Source organism: Myxocyprinus asiaticus, chromosome 16 (assembly GCF_019703515.2).
Source record: "Myxocyprinus asiaticus isolate MX2 ecotype Aquarium Trade chromosome 16, UBuf_Myxa_2, whole genome shotgun sequence".
NCBI lineage: Eukaryota > Metazoa > Chordata > Actinopteri > Cypriniformes > Catostomidae > Myxocyprinus > Myxocyprinus asiaticus.
This window is the reverse complement of record NC_059359.1, coordinates 31,217,523-31,239,984: the sequence shown is the minus strand read 5'-3', so window position 1 is coordinate 31,239,984 and position 22,462 is coordinate 31,217,523. Positions and strand designations below refer to the sequence as shown.

Below are 22,462 nucleotides of genomic sequence, written 5' to 3'. Positions count from 1 at the left end.
GAGTTTAAATAACATAAGGGTGAATAAATAATCACAGAATTTTCATTTTTGGGTGAACTATCCCTTTATGATGAAATTCTGTCTCATTATTTGGCCTGTTCATTCCCAGACTGTGTTTTCCAAAGTCTTTCAGAGCTACAGAGATGTGGCCTGCATGGGGTTTCCTCTCCCCTCTGCTCTGAGCAACCTTTTTCAGCTGTTTTTCATTTTCGACCTATTCTACCTCCCTTTTCCCTCTGAGCCCCTTCTCTCTTCTCTTCTGTTTGGCAACAGACAGAGTACCTTCATAGCTGTGTTTCTGCAGAAATATTTCCCATCAAAGTCCCAAAATAGCCCTCAGGTGCTTGCGTGCCTTTTCAGGGAAATAAACATTAAACATATCTCGGCTTTGCGTTCATTTCTCAGGAAGCCATTTTTTGGTAATTATCCACATTAAAGAAATTCCTTTCCTATTCACTTTCGTGGCCAGTGTGAGATTAAGAAAAGGGTAAAGGATCCTTATTTCATTTTGGGTGTGGAGATGAGTATCGTGATGGTAAACTTAGCAGTGGGCGAAGCATAATGTCATGCCACCTTGTCACGGAATCTACATCTGAGCAGTATACTTGGAAAGGTTGTTTAGTCCTTCCCTCAAAATTATATTGATTAAAGGAATAGATCACATAAAAATAAAAATTCTGTCATCATTTACTCAATTACTTATGTTCCAAACCTGCATTGTTGTCTTTCTTACGTCGAACACTAAAGAAGTTTAGCAGAATGTTGACAATGCTCTTTTCCATATTATGGATATGGATATGAATAGTGACCAAGAGCTGTAGAGCTGTAAAGATGACACAAAGCACCAGAAAAGTAGTCCGTACGACTCATGGACTATATTCCAAGTTTTCTGATGACATAGGATAGCTTAGTGTGAGAATATGACTTGATGCCAAAAATCATAGGTTTTTCTGTGTTTCATAACTGATCATAACATTTCAAATTTAAATGTAGCAACTTAAATTTCGGAAGAAAGTCATACAGGTTTGGAACGACATGAGGGTAAGTAAATGATGATAGTATTTTCAGTTTTGGGTGAACTAACCTTTTTATGTGTTTATGTACCTGATTTTAGAAAACAGTAGCTGATGGGAAGCGTCAAGAGATCATCGTTCTGGACTCCAAAAGAAGTAACGCCATTAACATAGGCCTGACGGTGCTGCCTCCACCACGCACAATCAAAACAGCCATCCTCAACTTCGATGAGTATGCCTTGAGCAAAGAAGGCATAGAGGTAATACTGATCTGCTTTAAAATCACATTCCTTTATGCAAAGTATGACAGATCAACCACAAGTAATTAAGCAAATTGATTTCCACCCGACATGATGAAATGTGTACAAACAGCTCAGTGCAAAAAAAAAATCATTTTCTTACTCAGTACTTTTGTCTTGTTTTCCAGTAAAAATATCTAAACATTTCAGAAACAAGATGCATTTACTTGAGAAGCAAAATTACTTAAGATATTAAGTCTTGTTTTCAGATAAATTTAGCAAACTTTAGTGATATTTTTGGGATAGTTCACCCAAAAAGTACAAATCTGTCATCATTTATTCACCCATATGTCGTTCCAAACCTGTATGATTTTCTTCTTCGGAACACAACAGGAGGAATTTTAAAGGGCGTCTCGCTCGCTAATTTGAATACAATGGCAGTTGATAGTGACTCACTTTACAGGACTCAAAAGTGCCATAAAGTGGTCATTTTCCTTCTAAAGTATTGTTTTTTTAAAGATGTTTAGAAATATTTACTGGAAAAGAAGACTAGATTTTTTGCAATCTAATGCTTCTATAGTGAATTGTGAATGCTTTAATCCTAGGAATGTCAGACAGGTTACCATGCTGAAAACACATCTGTCCTTAATACTAACCTTGTTTTGAATCCACGTGAGTCACATATTCCTTGAACCTCTCAACAGTTCTCTTTCGCCTCTCTCTCTCTCTCTCTCTCTCTCTCTCTCTCTCTCTCTCCCTCTTTCTCATTACATAAATCATTCAGGCTTTTATGATCATCCTGGACTGCTACATGAAAGCATATTTTTACCAGATACATGGCTCTCTACAACTGTGTTCAAGACAAGACAAAGACATAGTGACTAGCTGAGCTGGCAAACAAAAAGTGTCGACTCCAAACTTGTGTCCAAAATAGCCCAACCTCTCTGCCCTCAGTGCATATACATTTACTTTGGATGTCCACAGAACCAGTACATTCTACTTTTTAAAACAATGTTTAGCAAGTTAGTTTGGCAGGCAAGACTAAACAGGATCTGGTTTTCCTGCTAAATTTATTTTTTTTGTCTGTGATCTTACAATTTATCACAAAGATTAAAAGTTAGCAAAATGCATCATTTAGACTGTTTCAGCCCTTGTTACAGACCGGAGGAATATGTCACAATATCAACACTTGAATAATGAAGCTCCCTTTTTCTCATAAAATCTTACATTTTTCATGTTTTGTCATGGGAAAAATGGATGAGCGTGTTTCCCTCCACCCTTTAGGGGACTATAGGGAACATGATTTTCTCACCGACAACCACACTTTATTATTCTTACCAAGATTTTTATCATAGAAATTTTATTTCGGACAACAGAAATTTATATCCTTTGGTTTTATTCTTATATTTTGTTACGCAATAGCAAAAAGTAGCCCACTAGCAGATAAATGGATGAAATTGTTGTCATTTTCTACATTTTTGTAAAATACTATGTCTTTCCAGGTGTTGTTATTCATCAACACTCATGTGATGGATTAAGCGAATCCCTTTCTAGGGGTGAGCCCCCATCTACCATGGTACTTGACAGTGATACTAACACTCCCCTCTGGGTCTCCTGCTTTTTAGAAAATCCTGACGATGATTCCTACGGAGGAGGAAACGCAGAAGATTCAGGAGGCCCAGCTGGCAAACCCTGACACTCCGCTGGGCAGCGCTGAGCAGTTCCTCCTCATTCTCTCTTCCATCAGTGAACTGTCGGCCCGACTGCAGCTTTGGGCATTTAAGATGGACTACGATGCCTTAGAGAAGGTCAGCCCAGAGATAACGTACTCCTAGAATCTACAATGTCCCCCCGTCTTATCTACACCGTTCAGCCACAACATTAAAACCACCTGCCTAATATTGTGTAGGTCCCCCTCGTGCCACCAAAACAGTGTAACCCGCATCTCAGAATAGCATTCTGAGATGCTATTCTTCTCACCACAATTGTACAGGGCGGTTATCTGAGTTACCGTAGACTTTGTCAGTTCAAACCAGTCTGGCCATTCTCTGTTGACCTCTCTCATCAACAAGGCATTTCCGTCCACCAAACTGCCGTTCACTGGATGTAATTTGTTTTTGGCACCATTCTGATTAAATTCTAGAGACTGTTGTGTGTGAAAATCCCAGGAGATCAGCAGTTACAGAAATACTCATACCAGCGCATCTGGCACCAACAATCATGCAATGGTCCAAATCGCTGAGATCAAATTTTTTCCCCATTCTGATGGTTGAACATTTACTGAAGCTCCTGACCCGTATCTGCTTGATTTTATGCACTGCACTGCTGCCACACAATTGGCTGATTAGATAATCGCATGGATGATTGTTGGTGCCAGACGGGCTGGTTTGAGTATTTCTGTAACTGTGATGAGAAGAATAGCATCTCAGAATGCTATTCTGAGATGCGCGTTGGCACTGTTTTGGCACCACGAGGGGGACCTACATAATATTAGGCAGGTGGTTTTAATGTTGTGGCTGATCGGTGTATCTTCTGTTATTTATTTATTTTATTTTTTATTATATATATATATATATATATATATATATATATATATATATATATATATATATATATATATATATGTATATACATATATTTATGTATGTTTTTCTATTATAATAATCATTTAAGCAACATTATTGCAATTATTTTTAGACACTATTTATTTGGCCATTAAGTTTCTTAAGGACCATTTATCAGATGAGTATTGTGATCCTTCTTTGTCTCGCAAGTATGAGCACATAAAGACAGAGATGTTTTACTTGCGAATGTTTTAAACTTAAAGGGATAGTTCACCCAAAAATGAAAATTCTCTCATCATTTACTCACCATCATGCCATCTCAGATGTGTATGACTTTATTTCTCCTGCTGAACACAGACAAAGATTTTTAGAAGAATATCTTAGTTCTGTAGGTCCATTCAATGCAAGTGAATGGAGACCAGACCTTTGAAGGTCCAAAAAGTATATAAAGACAGTTTAAAAGTAATCTGGTGGTTAAATCCATGCCTTCAGAAACTATATGATAGGTGTGGGTGAGAAACAGATCGATATTTAAGTCCTCTTTTACTATAAATCTCCATTCCCCTTCTGTCACTCACTCGACATTGTGTCGACGTAGTGACACTAGTGGTCACCCTTGGGAGCCCCAAACACCTCAGATCTTTGAGAAAAGGCCAATGAGAATTGGCGAGTGGAATTTGCATGCCACTCCACCGGACATACGGGTATAAAAGGAGCTGGCTTGCAACCACTCATTCAGATTTTTTCTTTGGAGACAAGCGGTTGTGTATCAGCAAGCTGTCTTCCACTAACGGTCCATTCACCTCCCAAGAAGCATTTGCTGTTGGATATACGGCGCATTCCAGTGGCCTTTCTCTCCTTCTGCACAGATCTGTGCAGATTACGCCCCTGGGTGCTTCGACAGCGCTAAAAGAGTTTATATTCCTGCTCTATTAGAGCAAACACATTGACGTGAACGTCTTTTTAAAGACACGTCTTTTTCAAGATGCCTTTCCGTCTTTGTGTGATTCCTGGATGCAGTCACTATCTCTCTGCTTCCGACGGCCACGGGTGCTGCCTCACGTGTCTGGGTCGTAATCACACTGAGGCAGCGTTCGTGGATGGTTCATGTTCTCATTGTGAGAATATGACCATGGCAACGTTGCGGTCGCGGCTTTCCTTCTTCCAGGGGAAAGCCACTCTAGCCGCCACCCATGCCGTGCCTTCTACCTCCTGGTACGAGGCTGGCCCGGCTGGCACTGGAGGCGATTTGGGGGCTTCAATGGGCGCGGCTCCGCCGGGTAAATACCCGTGGACCTCCCATTCCCCAGCACGCTCGTTTGCCCCCGGCGAGTTCCGAGAGGAGACCAGCTCGCCCCAGGGCCAGCTTAGTGTCCCTTTCGGAGCTCTGGAGCAGGATGAGTGCTCGATCACTGCATCGGAGAGCGTACTGGCGATGTGAAATACCGAGGACTTGACTGGGCTGCCACCTTCGGGTCGGCCCGCCCAGTCTGAGGCTGACGGCGAGATGACCGCCATGCTTGACCTTCCATTCTCCCCTGAGCCCTCGCGGCTAGATGATTGGTTCCTGGATTCGGGGCGGCACTCACAAACATGCCCCCCCCCCCACCCCCACCCCCGTTCCCTTTCTTCCCAGAAGTGCACGACGAGCTGACGAGGTCGTGGAGGGCACCTTTTTCTGCCCGAAACCGACCTCCCAGCTCGTCCGCTCTCACCACCCTCGATATACGGAGGTCCCTCAAGTGGATAAGGCAGTTGCAGTGCACCTGTGCCCGCAAAGCGCAGCCACCTGGCGGGATCGCCCGGCACTCCCTTCCAAGGCCTGTAGGACAACGTCGTCTCTGACGGCCAAAGCCTACAGTGCCGCTGGTCAGGCCACCTCTGCCCTGCATGCCATGGCCCTCCTGCAAGTACACCAGGCCAAGGCACTAAAGGAACTGCACGTGGGTAGTCCTGATCCCGATGTGATGCAGGAGCTATTCTCAGCCCGAGCCCAGTTCTCGGCCCCAGCGTAGAGCCCTCCACAGGAAGCTGACGCCCCCCGCCTCACGGGCCGTCACGAGGACCCGGAAGGCTCCTAAGTGCCCCTGAGACGGACGACCCAGGGAGCGAGATGTCTGCTGCAAACCTGGAGCTGGTATCCAGACCACTCCATCCCCCGGTGGAGGGCCGGGAGGTAAATCCTTGGTTTCCTTTTCTTTTATGTTTGCCACACCCCGAACGGGCTGCGGTACCCACATTCTCAATTAAAGAGCAGTTCCCTCACTCACTGTGTCACATAGCCAGTGTTTACGACTGCCGTTACCACGGCAACTGGGCACTGAGCACCTGCGACTTAGAAGCCGCGAATGCGGGCCCCCCGCCTTTGCGCGTCCGGTCGCACCACACTCACACCCATGGCCAGGTGGTTGTGACGGACTACGAGGACGGTCAAAAAGTCACTCCTCCCCCATCGCTGACCCCCCCGGAGGAATTCACAGCAGGAACCAGTACGTGTGCTATTATGCCCTTACTGAGGTAGGTGCTCCACAGGTGCTGGTTACTCCGGTAACCCCCTGTGATGTATTTTCCGCAGTACGGTCTCCCTGTCAGCAGACCTGCATCTCCCTTCGACAGAGCCCTCTCTGTCCCGGTCGCCGTGTTTGTAGAGCTCCTCCCCTTTCAGGCAGGACCTACCACCGCGCCTTTTGTTTTTGCCGATTCGCATTCTCCGTGATATTGCCACCTACTGGCAGGGAAGAGAATTTATAGTAAAAAGGACTTAAATATTAATCTGTTTCTCACCCACACCTATCATATCGCTTCTAAAGTTATGTATTTAACAACTGGAGTCATATGGATTATTTTTGTGCTGTGTTTATGTGCTTTTTGGAACTTTTGGAATTCTGGTCACCATTCACTTGTATTGTATGGACCTATAGAGCTGAAATATTTTTCTAAAAATCTTCATTTGTTTTCTGCAGAAGAAAGAAAGTTATACATACCTGGGATGGCATGAGGGTGATTAAATGATGAGAAAAGTTTCATTTTTGGGTGAACTATCCCTTTAAGTCACAAAAATGGTGTTAGAGTTGGTAAGTTCAGTTAATTTCTATGAATCAGTTCCAATTGTCTTTTTCAATGAATAGGGTTCCCATGGTCATAGAAAACCTGGAAATATAAAAGGGAATTTTAAAATAGGGATTTTCAGGCCTGGAAAAGTCATGGAAATGAGCTAAACCTTAAAAAAATAATGAAAATCTCTATAGTGATTGAAAATTCTTTTGGTGAATTTATTCCTTTAGTCAGCTTTATGTTCAACTCTAAAATATTTCATTAGCTAGAAATTGCTCTTCGTGAGTGCATCTCTATACAGTGATTTTTAAAAATCCTTGTCCAATAATCCAAATGAATGAAAACGTCATGGAGAATCATAGATAAGTTATAAATATCATGGAAATTAATTGGTCAAAAAAGTGCGGGAATGCTAAATCAATGATTCAATTAATTGTTTGCATCTTTGTTCAGAAATGTAAACAGAACAGCATGGCATTTTTCATATATTAACATGTCTTAGTAAAAATATAGTAGATGATTATTGCTATTTGTTTCATTGTGTATAAAAATAAATTATAATAATAAATAAATTATATAGTTCTTGTTTTCATTCAGAAAAACTAACTAGATTTAACTAGATTTTTACTGTAGTTTAGTTCTTACATTAAATATTTTAATTTTACATGGTAACAGTGTCTGTTTGGTTGAAATAATGTTTCCTTCATTTCAAAGAAAATCATGTAAATAAATATCAAAATACTGTGTATTGGAGCAAATTGATTTCGACCTTTCTTGTACTAAACCCTCTACAGACTTCTGTACCATTTTGTAGCTATTTTTTTCTAACACATTCTGTTTGCCTCTCAGGAAGTGGCAGAGCCACTACAGGACCTGAAGGAGGGCATGGACCAATTAGAAAAGAACAAGACGCTGCGCTGCATCCTTTCCACTCTGCTAGCTATTGGCAACTTTCTCAATGGGACCAACGTGAGTACCAAGTCTACAGCTTGTCTTTCAACCCCCTAATCTCTCCATCTTCGTCTGTCTGTCTGCCATTTTTGCTTAGATCTTAATTGCATTAAAGTATCTGAAAGAGATAAACCTGATAAGGTGGCGAGTTTGGCATGAAATTTCTTTTGTTACTGTAAACCATTGAGGTTGGGCAGGAGAACAAAGCCAGTGAGAGTCATGTCACCTCTGTAGGGATTTCTCCATTCCAAGCTCTGTCGTGCCTTGCAAACTTAGCAGCTTGGCTGATCCTGGGCCAGCACAATACTGTGTATCAGTGCACTCGACTGAAATTCTGTAAATCATATGTTAATGAAGCAATTGTTAGAATGAGTATGGGTACATAGGCTCTGCACACTTTGAAAGTGCTCTGTATCTTAATGGAACTGATGGTAATCTACTAAACTACATCAGAAAAAATTCAGAAAATTGTGGAAATGGCCTGTGATTAGTAAAAGTGCTTTTCAAGGAATGATTTGATGGTTAAGATCCAGAGTGACTAATGCTCTCAAGGTGCATGTGATTTTTAACATCTGCATTTATTTCAGCTGCATATATTTATGCGATGTAATTAACCTTTTCTGTGTAAATTTATTGCCAATTTTACAACTTCATTGCCATGACGATGATATGTCAGCAAACCCTAAAACCCTAGAAATTATCACTCAAATAATAGGCTACAGAAGTTTTAACAGAAGAATTAATGTAAGTGCTTTTATAAAATTATAAGCTTCACATTTCTGCCTTTAAACCCTCCAAAAATTGGCCCCATTCACTTCCATTGTAAGAGCCTCACTTTAACCTTGATTTTTGCTTTTCTTTTGTTTTTATAAAGACAAGTTGAAATAATTTTTTGTGGTAATCAACATTATGCCACAAATGCTGTCAGATGAGCTTAACTTGTATTGAATCCGGAATATTTCATTAAAGCAGTTCAATAATACCCATTTTTCACTAAATGTGGGTTTAAACTATATAGAACAGCTGCTCACACTCTAAAATGAATCATAGCAAAAATTTTGGCAGGAACATATTTACAATTTGAATCTCAGTGCTTGGGTTTCTGAAGGTTAAGCACATTGGCATATGGCAATTTTTTGGGGATTATTCACTGCGTGGTTGTGTGTGTGTGTGTGTGTGTGTGTTTCTAGGCAAAAGGCTTTGAGCTGAGTTACCTAGAGAAGGTTCCTGAGGTGAAGGACACTGTTCACAAACAGTCTCTGCTCCATCATGTCTGCTCCATCGTCGTGGAGAAGTTTCCAGACAGTTCAGATCTCTACTCTGAGATTGGAGCCATCACTCGCTCTGCTAAGGTTAGCGAACATACCATACAGACAACAATTACAGTAAATGTTGTAAATCAGTAGATTTTGAATTTGATGATATTCAGTGGTTAGTACATACTGTACACTAAGAGTCAAAAGTTGAATGAATTTATGTTTTTAATGATCTTAAAAACCTTTTGATCTAAAGGTTTTGCTTAAATGCTTGAAATTAGTTTTGTAGACAAATATAGACTGTCTACTTACTTATAAATGTCTTTACAAAACTAAAAATAACAATAAGTGGCCAGCATACATGGAAACACATTCAAGATGGTTAAAAAAGGAATCCTGCTTGATATCTCATGAAGTTTCATTGAGAGAATATCCAGAGTGTGTAATATAAAAGCAGTAATATTGCCAAAGGCTGCCTTAAACCTTTAACACATACATCGGGTCTTTAGTGACCCGGGACCTCATTTCACCCCCTGTACCTTATCCATTTTTTAGAGTTGTGCCCACTCCTTTTTGGTATTCCTCAATCTATCTCTTATAAATTGTGTAACAAAAAATGCCAAAATTGCAAGAAAAAAAAAATAATAAAAAAATTATAATGTTTTAAGTACCAAAAGAGTATAGGGTCATTAGAGACCCTAGGTATGAAAGGGTGTCTCTTTTTTTCATAAATTACATTTTTATGATTATTACATATCTAAATAAGTTTACTATCACAGGATATCTATTTCTTTGTTTATTACAAGAAGAATGAGTACTACATTCATACAAATAAATACTATATCACGTTGATTTCCTGTGCAATAATGTGGAATTATCAGTATTCCATATGCGTGTATAAATACATATTAAATCATACATATGTTATTTCATACTCAAGGTGGCATTTTTGTTTTAGTGACTGATGTGATGTACATTTGACATTGCTATTTGATCAAGAAACAATATGGAAGTAAACTATAGCAAGTGTAACACATGAACAGTATGATATGACTATTGTCATTTGGGTGTACTACTGAAATGATATAAGTTATGCATCTATTTACACTCAATAAGTGCCTGAGAAAATACTTATGTGGCGCTTATGTTTTTGACAGCCAATTGCGTCTCATGAAATTTCATTGTGAAAGTAATTAATCCTGTTCTAAAATTGTCCTGATTTGTTGCATTTTCTCTTTTTATTATATAAAAAATAAAACATCAAAATATAGTCTTGAAAATATTTTGAGATTCCTACACTATCTGGGCATTTTGTAGATCCATTTGAGATAGATATAAGTGCCAGTTCTCTAAAGACCTGAATATGTAAGAGTGTTTGGTAAAATTTAAGGGTTAAAACTTTCTTTTGTCACTTAATAATTTCCATTCTTCCACTTGCCTATTATTTTAAGATGTGGACAATAGTACTAATGCTGAATAAATAGGTGTGTCCAAATTTTTGTTTAATTTACAGTTTGAAACTTCAAAATTAAGAAATCAGGGCAGAATGTTTGCTTTGATTCTTTGAGTTGTTGTTAAAAGTGAAGTCGTTTTGTGAAGTGAAGAAGTGGTTGTGAAGTGAACTAAACCTCATTTGTTGTCCTGTCCTCCCTAGGTTGACTTTGACCAGCTGCAAGAAAACTTGTGTCAGATGGAGCGACGCTGCAGAGCATCTTGGGACCACCTGAAGGTCATCGCCAAACATGAAATAAAAGCAGCCCTCAAGCAGCGCATGTCTGACTTCCTTAAAGACTGTGCAGAAAGGATCATCATTCTTAAGATTGTGCATCGCCGCATCATCAATAGGTGCTGCAAAACATTGTTCATTTCGTTCACCTATTACAGTATGTGACTTTTTTATGCTGCTTTTTCTAAACCCACTTTGGCGTTAGAACATTTCCACCTCAGTGTAATATTTCTTCACCACAAATTGTGAATTGTGGATTATGAATGTGCATTTATTACCTGTGTTTATTCGACACAACTTTAAGTGCATCCAAACTGCATCCTGCAACAAATTGAGTAGTTTTGTCTTCAAGTCCAGTCAAGTCAAGTCAACTTTATTTATAAAGCACATTTAACCATTTGAACCAAAGTGCTGTACAGTTAATAGAGTACACAAATATATAAAAGCAATCAAACAATATAAGATCAAAAAGAACTAAACACCAATAACAACATTTGTTTTTCAGAAAACAAAATAATATATAAAATTGTTCATACTTTACATGTACTGTGTATATATATTTATATATATATATATACACACACACACTGTATATTAAAATATATACGTATACTGTATATATAATTTATATTTGTAAACTGATCATAAAAGAAAAAATCTTCTGAAAAGTAAAATAGCATAAGATATTGTGACTTGTTTTCATTTTGAATTTTTTTTTAGTTCTCTTAAGCATAAGTGTGAAAAAATAAGTGATTAAACTTGAAACATATGTGAATCTGCTAGTGAAAGAAGACAAACTAAACTTACAGTATATTTAATATACATTCTCTGAAAACACGTGAATGGGTGAATACATCTTGTTTTAATGATGTTTAGATATTTTTATAGAAAAAGAAGACAAAAATAACCCTTTAAAAGGATAATTAAGCACAAAAGGGGATGTTATGCAGAATGTCCGCATCAGTTACTATTCACTTTCATTGTATGGAAAATGAAATGTAAAAAAAAAAAACTTGCACTGAAAGTGAACAGTGACTGAAACAAATATATAGTACTGCTTAACATCTCCTTTTGTGTTCCATGGAAGAAAAAATGTCATACAGGTTTGGAACAACATGAGGAAGAGTAAATGATGACAGAATTTTCATTTTGGGGTGAACTATTTTTTTTAATTAAATTTTGAATATTTTTGTTATTTAGAGACAATTTCACAATTTTAAATATTTGAAAGTCTCTATGTGTTTGATCTGAAGGTTTCACTCATTCCTGTTGTTCCTGGGCCACCCGCCCTACGCGATCAGAGAGGTCAGCGTCCACCGCTTCAATAAGATTCTGAGCGAATTTGCACTTGAGTACCGCACCACCAGAGAGCGAGTGCTGCAGCAGAAACAGAAGAGAGCCAATCACCGTGAGAGGAACAAGACCCGTGGCAAAATGATCACAGATGTAAGTGTTGGCTTTCCTACAGTCTAAATAATCACTCTAGACTTTTCTTTATACAGTTCAGTTCAAGCAGCTCTTTGGCATAATTTCCGTGCATCACCATTGCACCACTAGAGGGAGTAATTTTGCTGACATTTGTTTCATATAGCTCATCCATGCTCTTATATCTTTCAAACTTCATATGCCCCGTTAAAGTCGCTGGGGACCAATGAGATCTGATTCTCTCAAATTTCTTTGTTCCATATCCACCCAGTCCAGCCCTGGGTGGTCAGAATAGCCATACAACACTCTCAACATTTACATTACAATAATAAAACGGTGTAAACCAAGCAGACTAGTGTCATGGGTTTTGTAGTTCTGTACTTCCCCTGGGTAGATGTTACTCCAGACGCTTCAAGGAGGCCAAGTCAACGCCTCTCTTGGGGAAGTCACAGCCAGGATTGCCCTCCATGGCATATTATGCTTGGCGGGGGTCTTCCTCAGTGTAAGAGGGGTGTCTAATTCAATCTCTGTGTGAAAATCCAAACCTTTGGAGGTCCCTGTAGGAGCTCTGGAAACAGTGTATGAAAGCACTGACTCTTCAGAGGTAGAGCTGAGGCAAAGGAGGGAGTATCACATGTTTTCTTATGTTGCTGTAAAACAATAAGCCCAAGTGGCTTATGTGTAGATGAAATGTGTTTCCATTTGTGAAATCTCATTTTGAGGCAACTTTTTAAATTTTTTTTTTTTTTTTGCAAAAACATGTCCAGGTCCCATTTCACCCCAACAAGAAATAAAAAATATGGAATAATATTAAGCAGAAAGAAAATGTGCCCTATTTTGATGACCATTAACACCAGTATTTGTTTTGCAATGTGGCTATTTTTTCATGACAATTATTTAAATTGAGAAGATATTTTTTTGCATTACTGTAATGGGAATTGGGGCAAAAATGTGCGTTATTGTTATGAAATCTTATATAAACCTAAACCTTAATGGTCCTAAAAATAGGCTTCTAGGTTGTCTTTAAGCAAAATATAATTTCTTTTGATTTTTATGGTGAAACATTGCCTGGACATGTTCTTGACAGGTTTCCTGATGCTTATTCCTGAAAATAAGTTAAAAAAATAAAATAAAAAAAAAACATTTAAGAATGAGGACAGCTAACTTTGTAATGGTTAATTTTCTACATACTATCGCATAGATTTCCTGTTCATCTTCTCTGTCATGTGACCTCTTTCATTTCTTCTCTGTAGAGTGATGAGGAAGAGGAGTATGAGGTATTCATGTGGGAATGTGTTTTTGGCAGTTTGTGCATGGACAGGTGTCATATTTCCTTCCCTGTGATCTCACTGCCTTGTAATGTCAAGCATGTATTACCTGATCTTCTGTGAGTTTGTAGTTTTTCCATAATAACTCTGAGAGTGTAAATGATGGTTCTTCTGTGGCAGATGCCTAAATCATACTGCAGTGTTTCCCACAGGATTTTGTGAGACTGTGGTGGGTGGACCTCGGACTCTCTATGGGGGTCTGGGGGCATGTTCCCCTGTAAGAAAATTGTGTACATTGTGTACAAGTTAAATGCATCAATCTGGTACACTTTGAGAGCAAAATTAAGAGTCTAGATCTATGAAGAACTTTGTGCTCTGGTAAACAATTTTGTGCTCTAGTAGTAATTTAATCATTAACACATTGGTTGTATAGATATGAATGGTGATGACACTGCAAAAAAGTCACACCCACAAAGCATGGTAAACGAGACAGAGTTTAACGCAGTTCACAAATGGTCAAAACACAAAATCGACTAGAGCATACATTTGCCAGGGCTCGATATTAAGCATTGTCATGTGCTTGTCCTCCGGACAAGTAAATTGGTCATTCACTTCACAAAAAAGTTACTTATCCAGAGAGAAAAAGGAACACTTAAGTTACATGCTCAAGTAACGTCAAAGTTTATGTTGTATATTTTTCTAAACTTATGACTGATGCCCAACCTAATAGTGTACCTATGCAATCAACTCAGTTCTCTGTGACAGAAATGTAAACTGCACTGGATATGGGAGGAGGCTATTGTCATATGATAGTTATTTTATGTTACGTATGGTAGTCAAATAAAGAAAAGCCTCCATCACCATCATTTACAGCAAGGATTCTCATAGTTCTATGGAATGAGTTTTACTTTTTGCAGCAAGATCTACCATGTACAATAAAGGCTACAGATTATCACAATACCAAATTTCAGTAGTGAAATTTGATGATTCTCAATACCAGCTTCAAAACCACAACAAATAAGAACACTAACTAATATGTTAATTATGGAAGAATGGTTTCAAGATCTTAAGTAATTATTCAAGACTAGTAAACAAACAGTAATAAAATAACAATAAAAAACAGCAATTAATAAAAAAAGATAAAAAAATTATAAACAAAAAATAAAGAAAATTCAGTGCTTTTTTTTTAACAGCTTTAAAACATTCAGAATGAAATACAACATAAAACTACTACTGCTCTTCACTGTATGATTATAATACATTATTACTTTTTAAAGCTACTAAAGTTACCCAGTCAAGAGCAGTGAGTGTTTTCTCATTTTCTTGTTCTGGTTGTTTGATTATTATAATATTCAGCACACACACATACGCTACCTGTCAATCAAACAGGGAGCAGCTGTTACTAGATCACTAGCGAATTATAAAATTACGCACTCTGGATTATTTTCAACAGCAGAATAAGAATATGAACTTTCTAATAAGTGACACAAGCCTAGGCTATCACAAATATAGCCAGTGATTTTTCGTTATTGGCGTTTTAATTAGTCTGCTTGTCCGGTCGGGCAAGTAAAATTCTCTTTCTCTTGGCCCTTCAAAAATCCACTTGTCCCAGACAAGCGTTAATGTCGAGCTCTGTGAGCCATCAAAGAAATGAAGCAAAAGTGGTTACCTGTGTTGAACTTGCTTCTCAGATGATTAATGGGAAACACTGTACTGACTATGCCCCTAAAATATATCAAAGGTTCTGAGAGTCGACATAGAGACTGCAGTGTCCTTGACTGTCTTGGTTCAGGGTATATTGGTTTTTCCAACTTATGCAACAGTTGGGCTTCTCCATATGGAATCTATATACTGTAGCATGTGATGTGATGTTTAAAGAAACTGATATAGAAGCTTTTTTGTTAATGACACACCTGCAACTCTAGATCAATCATCCTCACCCAATGAAGATTAAAGCCTGAGTGTTATGATAAACTAATAATCTAGTTTGCCCAAAAATGAAAGTTTTGTCATCATTTACTCACCCTCGTGTTGTTCCAAACCTGTATGACTTTCTTTCTTCCGTGGAACACAAAAGGAGATGTTAGGTAGATTGCTAGGAACATGCAGCCTCAGTCACCATTCACTTTCATTGAATGGATAAAAGAGCAGCATCAACATTCTTCAGAATTTTTCCTTTTGTGTTGTGTTCCATGGAAGAAAAAAGTCACAGGTTTGGTTTGGTTTTATTTAGCCTCAGCAACATCATGAGGGTAAATAATGACAGAATTTATTTTTGGATCAACTATCCCTTTAATGTCAGAATAATACACTAAAAAACTGTTTCCATGGCAAAGTATAAGTTTTAATCATACATCAGAAGAATATTTATACTTTTTTTCAGGATTGATGGAAACACTGATGTCATGATAATGTCAACATAACATAACAACCTTGATATGAAACATTTGTATTTGCCACTGAAACAAAATAATCAATAATAATGAAAATAAATAAACAACTTGACACTGTGTAATTTTTATTCCTTTTCCCTCTTCAGAGTGGAAAGTTTGCAGGCACTCCTTTGGAGGGTCAGGACTCTCAGCCACATGGTTTGGGCTATACTGAGGACGCAGCTGAACACGAGCAGATGACTGCAGTACTTCGGAATAGCCTGCGGGGCGGCGATAGTGCCTCCTCGGTACTCCCTGGCCTCCGCACACGAACTCGAGCCAGCCGAGGTATATTCAAAGACATACAGATATTATTGATTTGCAGTAGATGTAAAAGTCCCTAATTTCCCATGAAATTCAAAATTGATTTTTGTAATGAGTCAATGTCTCTAAGTTTTGAGATCGAACTATGTGATAACATACTTCTTAAAGTTGACAGAATTCCCTTTTAGCTGCTATACTCGTATACACATTTTTGTCTAATCATATGCTCTCTAGAATGAGAAAAGGCTTTTGGCTATTTCAAAAAGGGACAAGCCCTTTGATATGTCCCATCCCAACTTCCTGTTTCGAAATATGTCAACACAGGACGGAAAACTGTGCTCATAGAGCCATTTCATGGGGCCTTAAATATTCCATACCTGACTTTCATCACTGATCTCTCCTTCTCCACCTTACAATTTTTATAGGCCATATGGCACTTATGTCTGCTGCAAATGAAGACACTTCAAATTGCACAAATGACACAGCAGATGAGATCATGGAACGTATTGTGAAATCAGCCACTCAGGGCCCCAGTCAGTGCACGCAGCCCCGCGAGAGGAGACGCTCCCGAGCCAACCGCAAATCCTGTAAGCCTGCGTGTACCAAGCACACACACACAAAGGACTGGAGTGATATAGTGAATTCTGAATTCATAACAAATGCATTTCCTCCACTGACTATATCGGTCTGCAACACTTTACAATGCATTTGTTATTTATGTAACATAATATTTCACACTGTCATGAGGGTATAAAGGGAGTGTCTTTTTTTAATCACATGAAAACAGTATGGCTACCTGCATGTTGGTTACACCACATGGTTTAGTGGATGAAAGTTTTTCAAATATTAATAATTAGGGGTGTGCAGCGAAGCCATTATCTGTATTTGTATCTGTATCTGTTCATATGACAAAATTATCTGTATTTGTCTCTGTATTCGGATAGAACCGGGTGTGGGCGGGGCTTAAACCGGAAATGCATTAAAACTAAATTAAACGCCCATTTTTAAATGTTACTCTTACGTTTATAGCTTCTATTAATAAAATATGCCTTGTGTATGCCTTTTCATAATAATAGCCTAATAATAATTATAATAATAATAATAGTAGTAACAATAATAATAATAATTATTATTATTATACAATTATTATTATTTTTTAAATATTATTTTTTTATTTTTTTATTACCAGATGAAGCTGAATTTGTTGGCCACATTAACTGTGGAATATATTGTTAACTTGTATCCTGGTATTTCTGGAGGTGACAAATAAAATGTAAAATGTCAAACATACATTCTGCAGTGAATAATAAATACAAATTCAAACATTAAAAATACATTTAAATAAAATCAAAATAGCCTACAAACAGGTGAAAGTCCCGTAAGTCTATCAGGATTTTTTACGATAGGACACCATTATTTCGTTAAATAATAATAATAATAATAATAATAATAATAATAATAATAATAATAATGTTACATTTATATAGTGCCTTACCAGAGTTCAAGAACACTTAACATTTTCAAATTTAGCACAGTTTAAAGAAGAAGAAGAAAAAAGACAGAGCATGTTTCAGTTTCTTCGTTTTACATAAGGAGGAATACTCCTAATAAATGAATACTCTATGGAGCATTTAAACCTTTATGGAGCATTTTAACTTTTTTTCTGAATAAAGTCTTAACCAGGTTAATCGCTCATGTGGATATAAATGTCGTCAACTTTAAGAGAAGGATAGACGAGCTCCGACGTTAAATCACTTCATGTCAGGAATTTAACATCGCGCTCAGGTTTAGGCTATAAATAATACATGAGAATCACGTGTGAATCGTGTGATACTTTAACAGACATTTCAAGAAGTGGAAAGTGTATATGATGTCGTATCTTAATTAATGTTACACTTGATAAACTCCAGACATGCACAATTAACAGAGACCACATACGGAGTCGAGACCGCGGCCATCTGATCATTTCCATTCATAAAGTTTTCACTTTAGAAATATTGGCTGCACAGATTCATAAATTCATTGTAATTTTGGATATGTTTATTCAAAATGCCGCTTTATCCTTTGCTTCTTGGATTATCAGTCATATGAATATTTGTTATATTTTTGGGATGAATCCGTTATTCATTTTGAAGTCATTATTCGTGCCTTCGGGCACATCCCTATTAATAATATTTCAAAACAAAATTCTTTCACTGCTGATTTAAGAAATAATTATTATTCTAAACTAACAAGAGTTTTTTTTTTTAGTTTTTACTGTCTCCAGACTTTTACACCATTTAGAGAAAAAAAAATCAGAAATTGAAAACATGTTTATAGTAGAGGTTGTTTATAGATTGCGAGTGTGATATTGCTTGTATATAACAGTTCAACGAATAAGTAAATTAAAAAAATTAGGAAAAACTAAGGACTTTCACAAAAAAATTTATTTGTGCATTTTTCGTTCGTTCTCTCCTCTGCCATGTTGTATGTTTACAATCTTTTCTCACACGAAAACTTCGGTAGGTAAGCAACTTGACTATGTTACTTTGTCTGTTATGTCTCTCAGATTTGATAAGCCATAATGCTGAAGCTGTTAGTTTAACTCTGTTTCCCAGCTGTAGTGTAGTAGTAATCCGAGCGATCATGGAGTGAGACAATGCCGATGACTTCAAAGAAACCGCTCACTGACTGACAGCATTGACTCAGTCATAAAACTTTCTTTTGTTGCCACCTGCTGGCTAAAATCTTTAATATCATAATAAAAAATTAAAAGACACTCATCTAGGTGCTTTTTGACATTTGCGCTGCTATTGCACTTTAGTTTAGAACGCCACGAACACAAGCGGAGTGATGCAAACAGTAACGCATGTGCTGATTGTGTGAGACATCAGTGCTCTTGGAACGTCTCTTGTCCAATCAGATTCAAGGACAGGAACTAACTGTTGTATAATTAAAGTTGTCTCGTCATATTAAACTGGGATAAGAAAAAATGACACACTTTAACTTTAATTTAGAAGTATAATTATTTAAAATCCCAGTATTCGTCTCATTCACTGCAGAGCTCAGGCTCTCTCTCACTCATTCCACTCTGCAATAATAATAATAATGCTACTCACTTTTTCTAAGCAGAGATTGTGCACCCCTTCCTAATTTTTCTTTCTCTCCTCTCTCTCTCTCGCTACAGTAAGAAGAACACTGAAGAATGGTCTTACACCAGAGGAGGCACAGGCCCTGGGATTGGCCAGCGGCTCTGAGATGCAAGTGTGAAACGCTCAGGATCTCAGCAAACACTCTTTCTCTCTGAAACACACAGACATACACATCATCTGGAAAGAGTTTGTTTTGATGTTGATCTTAAGCAGGTGCATTTTTTTCTGTTTGTATTCTACATGGTTAGTGTTGTGGACAACTAATATTCTCACAGACGTCTGTGAGAATACTTTACTACTATACTTAACGTGGGACATGTAGTCAAACCTTTTCTCCATTTACTAGCCACAATACATTGGCATATTGCAGTAGTTCTGAACTGGTTTTGCTTTAGGAGCCAGATTTTTCATTGGACATCATGTAGAGACCAAACATAGCACCAGAAAATATTTGTAATTAAAAATATTAAATTAGACATTTCAAAAAGTGTATATCATATTACAATTATATAATATATTATAATATTATAATTAACCACTGGCATATTGCTCACTGTCCCAAAGTAAGAGAGTTGCAAATATTTAGGAATTCTTGAAACCACTCAGGTGCAACGTCCACTGATTCTACTTTTGAGAGCTATTCACCTGTGGACTGTTAACTTGATATCTGCAACAAACATTTGCATGCATTTTTGAAAGAGAAAAAGCACAGTTGTTTACTGATGCACAATGTTTGTAGATGCTTACACCTACTAGTAGTATGCTGACTGTCTAGTTCTCCAGTACAGAGACTAACGGCAGTCTCTTACCACTGTGGCCTTGTGAACCCAAAGAACTGTGTGTTGAAGACGACTGGATGCCCTCTCACCTTTTTTTTTTTAGGTCAAATACAGATTGGATTGGATTAATTTGTTGCACCTTCAGCATTCATTTCTAATGTAAATCAGGAGAGTTCTTCCTCTGGTTTACTGCTGTGCTGTTTTACTTGATTAAACTAACAGGGCTTCTTGCATTTTACATGTCAGACTGTTTTGAAGCTGCCTGAAATTGGAAAACAGCATGAGAATAATCTACAAAGACCACATACATTGTTAGCCCACAAAGCTTTCTTTCATTTGTGCTGTACCTTGTGTGAGCAAAACTTGTTTAACATGGATAAAGATTATCAAATTACTTTGCACACAAGTGAGAGGGAACTAGAAAGCCTTCTCTTTCCCCGTCAAACATAATGATTTCCTCATACATTTCTGTCAGCATTGGTAGTATCACATTTAATCTCATAACATACAGTACTGTGCAGAAGTCTTAGGCACACAAGATGTTTCACAAAAACATTTGTCTTAACATGGTTATTTATATCTTCAGCTTTAGTGTGTCAATAGGAAAAGTACATCTTAGAATCCCAAACATTACTTTTGCAAATAGAAAAGATTAGAATAGAAGAACAGGGAGCCCTGCAACAGATGTCATGGTCCCCACAGAGCCCCCAACTGAACACCGTGTCAGTCTGAGATTACATAAAGAGACAGAAGCAATTGAGACAGCCTAAATAGATAGAAGAACTGTGGCGAATTCTCCAAGAAGCTTGGAAAATCTCATCTGCCAACAACCAAGAAAAACTGTGTCCAGGTGTACCTGGAGAATTAGTGCTGTTTTAAAGGCAAAGGTGGTCACACCAAATATTGATTTAGCTTTTTTTTATGTTTACTGGACTTTGTATGACATTAAGTGACAAATGAAAACTATTTGTCATTATTTTTGAAGACATCCTAACTATGCAACATTTTTCACAAGTGCCTAAAACTTTTGCACAGTACTGTAACTAAATGAAAGGATTTCCAGCCATGTATATTCAAAAAAGTGATGGTATTTTTGACAAATGAGTGCCTTTGTGTTTTAATGATATGGAAGGCTATGTTCCCTAGACATTTCAATGTGTATTTGATTATTGGCATTTCAGGAAAAGGCAAAAATGAGGGAAACATTCAGATTGGTATTTGTAGTGTATGTCAAGCTTTAGTGTCAGTACACTTCTCTCTATGTCTGTTTGGTAAACCCATTACAGTTGATCACAACCTACTCAAATTAACCACAGAGACAACTCCACTGTTTATGCCAGAAGTACCATTCAGCACCTTAGCATGTGTAGCATGCAATTTCGAAAGAAATTGTCAAATCAAGTATTAAGACTTTTTTTCACCTTTCCCTCAGATTTTTACTCTGAGTATTGTTATGTGGGTAATACACTAGATAAATGTAAAGTAGAACAGTGATGTAGAGGCTAAACATGAGACAGATGCTGTAAAATTGTGTAAATGTCACTTTTTTTTTTGTTCATGTTTTGTGTTTTGTATAAAATAGTGTGTTATAGGTCAAAAGCAGTGTTATTCTGTGAAAATTCTAATTTAAGAGAAAGTAAGCCATGCATGGTTCAAACAATAACAGATATATCATCAGGCACCATTTCCATGTAAGGGATATATGGAGGGAGCCTGTGACGTCGTGATACCCTGTGAATTTCACTTTTATGCCATGTTTCATGTGTTTACACAGCACAGACTTGAAACATTGTCATGCATCCAGCCACTCTGCACTCCTGCTCAAATGGCTTTTGATATTATGATTGCACTTGCATACAGAGTTTCACCCATTGCTACAAGTGCCATAAAATGTTGGTATTGGTAAAAAAAAAGAAAAAGAAAAGCATCTAAAATGTGAAAATTTGACCTCTAAATTCCAAAAGGAAAATGAATTTACTGTACTTTGCAATAAAAAGCTTTTAAAGCAATACTCGGAACACTGAGTTGGACTGTTTCTTTCTTAATATTAATGTAATTACTTGAGCATAGACAGCAATGTTTCTTAAGCTACTAATTGCATTAGCAACAAAGATTCCACATAATTTATTTGACATGAGAACTAAAAATGTGAAAAATATGACTGGCTATTTATTAATTCAGTGACCATTTCTGCATTGCATCTTAACACTAGTAGGTGGCAACAAAATGAGTGAATCACTGGCCAAGTTTGGAAAGGTTTACTACCATACTATTAATATTTCAGCCACATAAAGACAGAATGGTTGTATGCCATTCCAAACTCAACCACACTGAACTACAGCCGTGCAGATATTCAGAAA

At 37.5% G+C, this 22,462-nt stretch overlaps 1 protein-coding gene across 1 annotated transcript in view; it reads left to right on the top strand.

Annotated features, from left to right (window-relative positions):
* The window catches only part of fhod3b (formin homology 2 domain containing 3b), a 276,595-nt gene extending 254,475 nt beyond the window's left edge, over window positions 1-22,120 (top strand). Inside the window, exons 17-26 of the mRNA XM_051721466.1 lie at window positions 1,115-1,273; window positions 2,878-3,060; window positions 7,720-7,839; window positions 9,012-9,173; window positions 10,732-10,922; window positions 12,057-12,249; window positions 13,482-13,505; window positions 16,036-16,216; window positions 16,618-16,779; window positions 19,359-22,120. Coding sequence (XP_051577426.1) covers window positions 1,115-1,273; window positions 2,878-3,060; window positions 7,720-7,839; window positions 9,012-9,173; window positions 10,732-10,922; window positions 12,057-12,249; window positions 13,482-13,505; window positions 16,036-16,216; window positions 16,618-16,779; window positions 19,359-19,441 — 1,458 coding nt within the window. The 3' untranslated portion in view covers window positions 19,442-22,120. The remainder of the gene's footprint in view (window positions 1-1,114; window positions 1,274-2,877; window positions 3,061-7,719; window positions 7,840-9,011; window positions 9,174-10,731; window positions 10,923-12,056; window positions 12,250-13,481; window positions 13,506-16,035; window positions 16,217-16,617; window positions 16,780-19,358) is intronic.
* The last annotated feature ends 342 nt before the right edge of the window (window positions 22,121-22,462 follow it).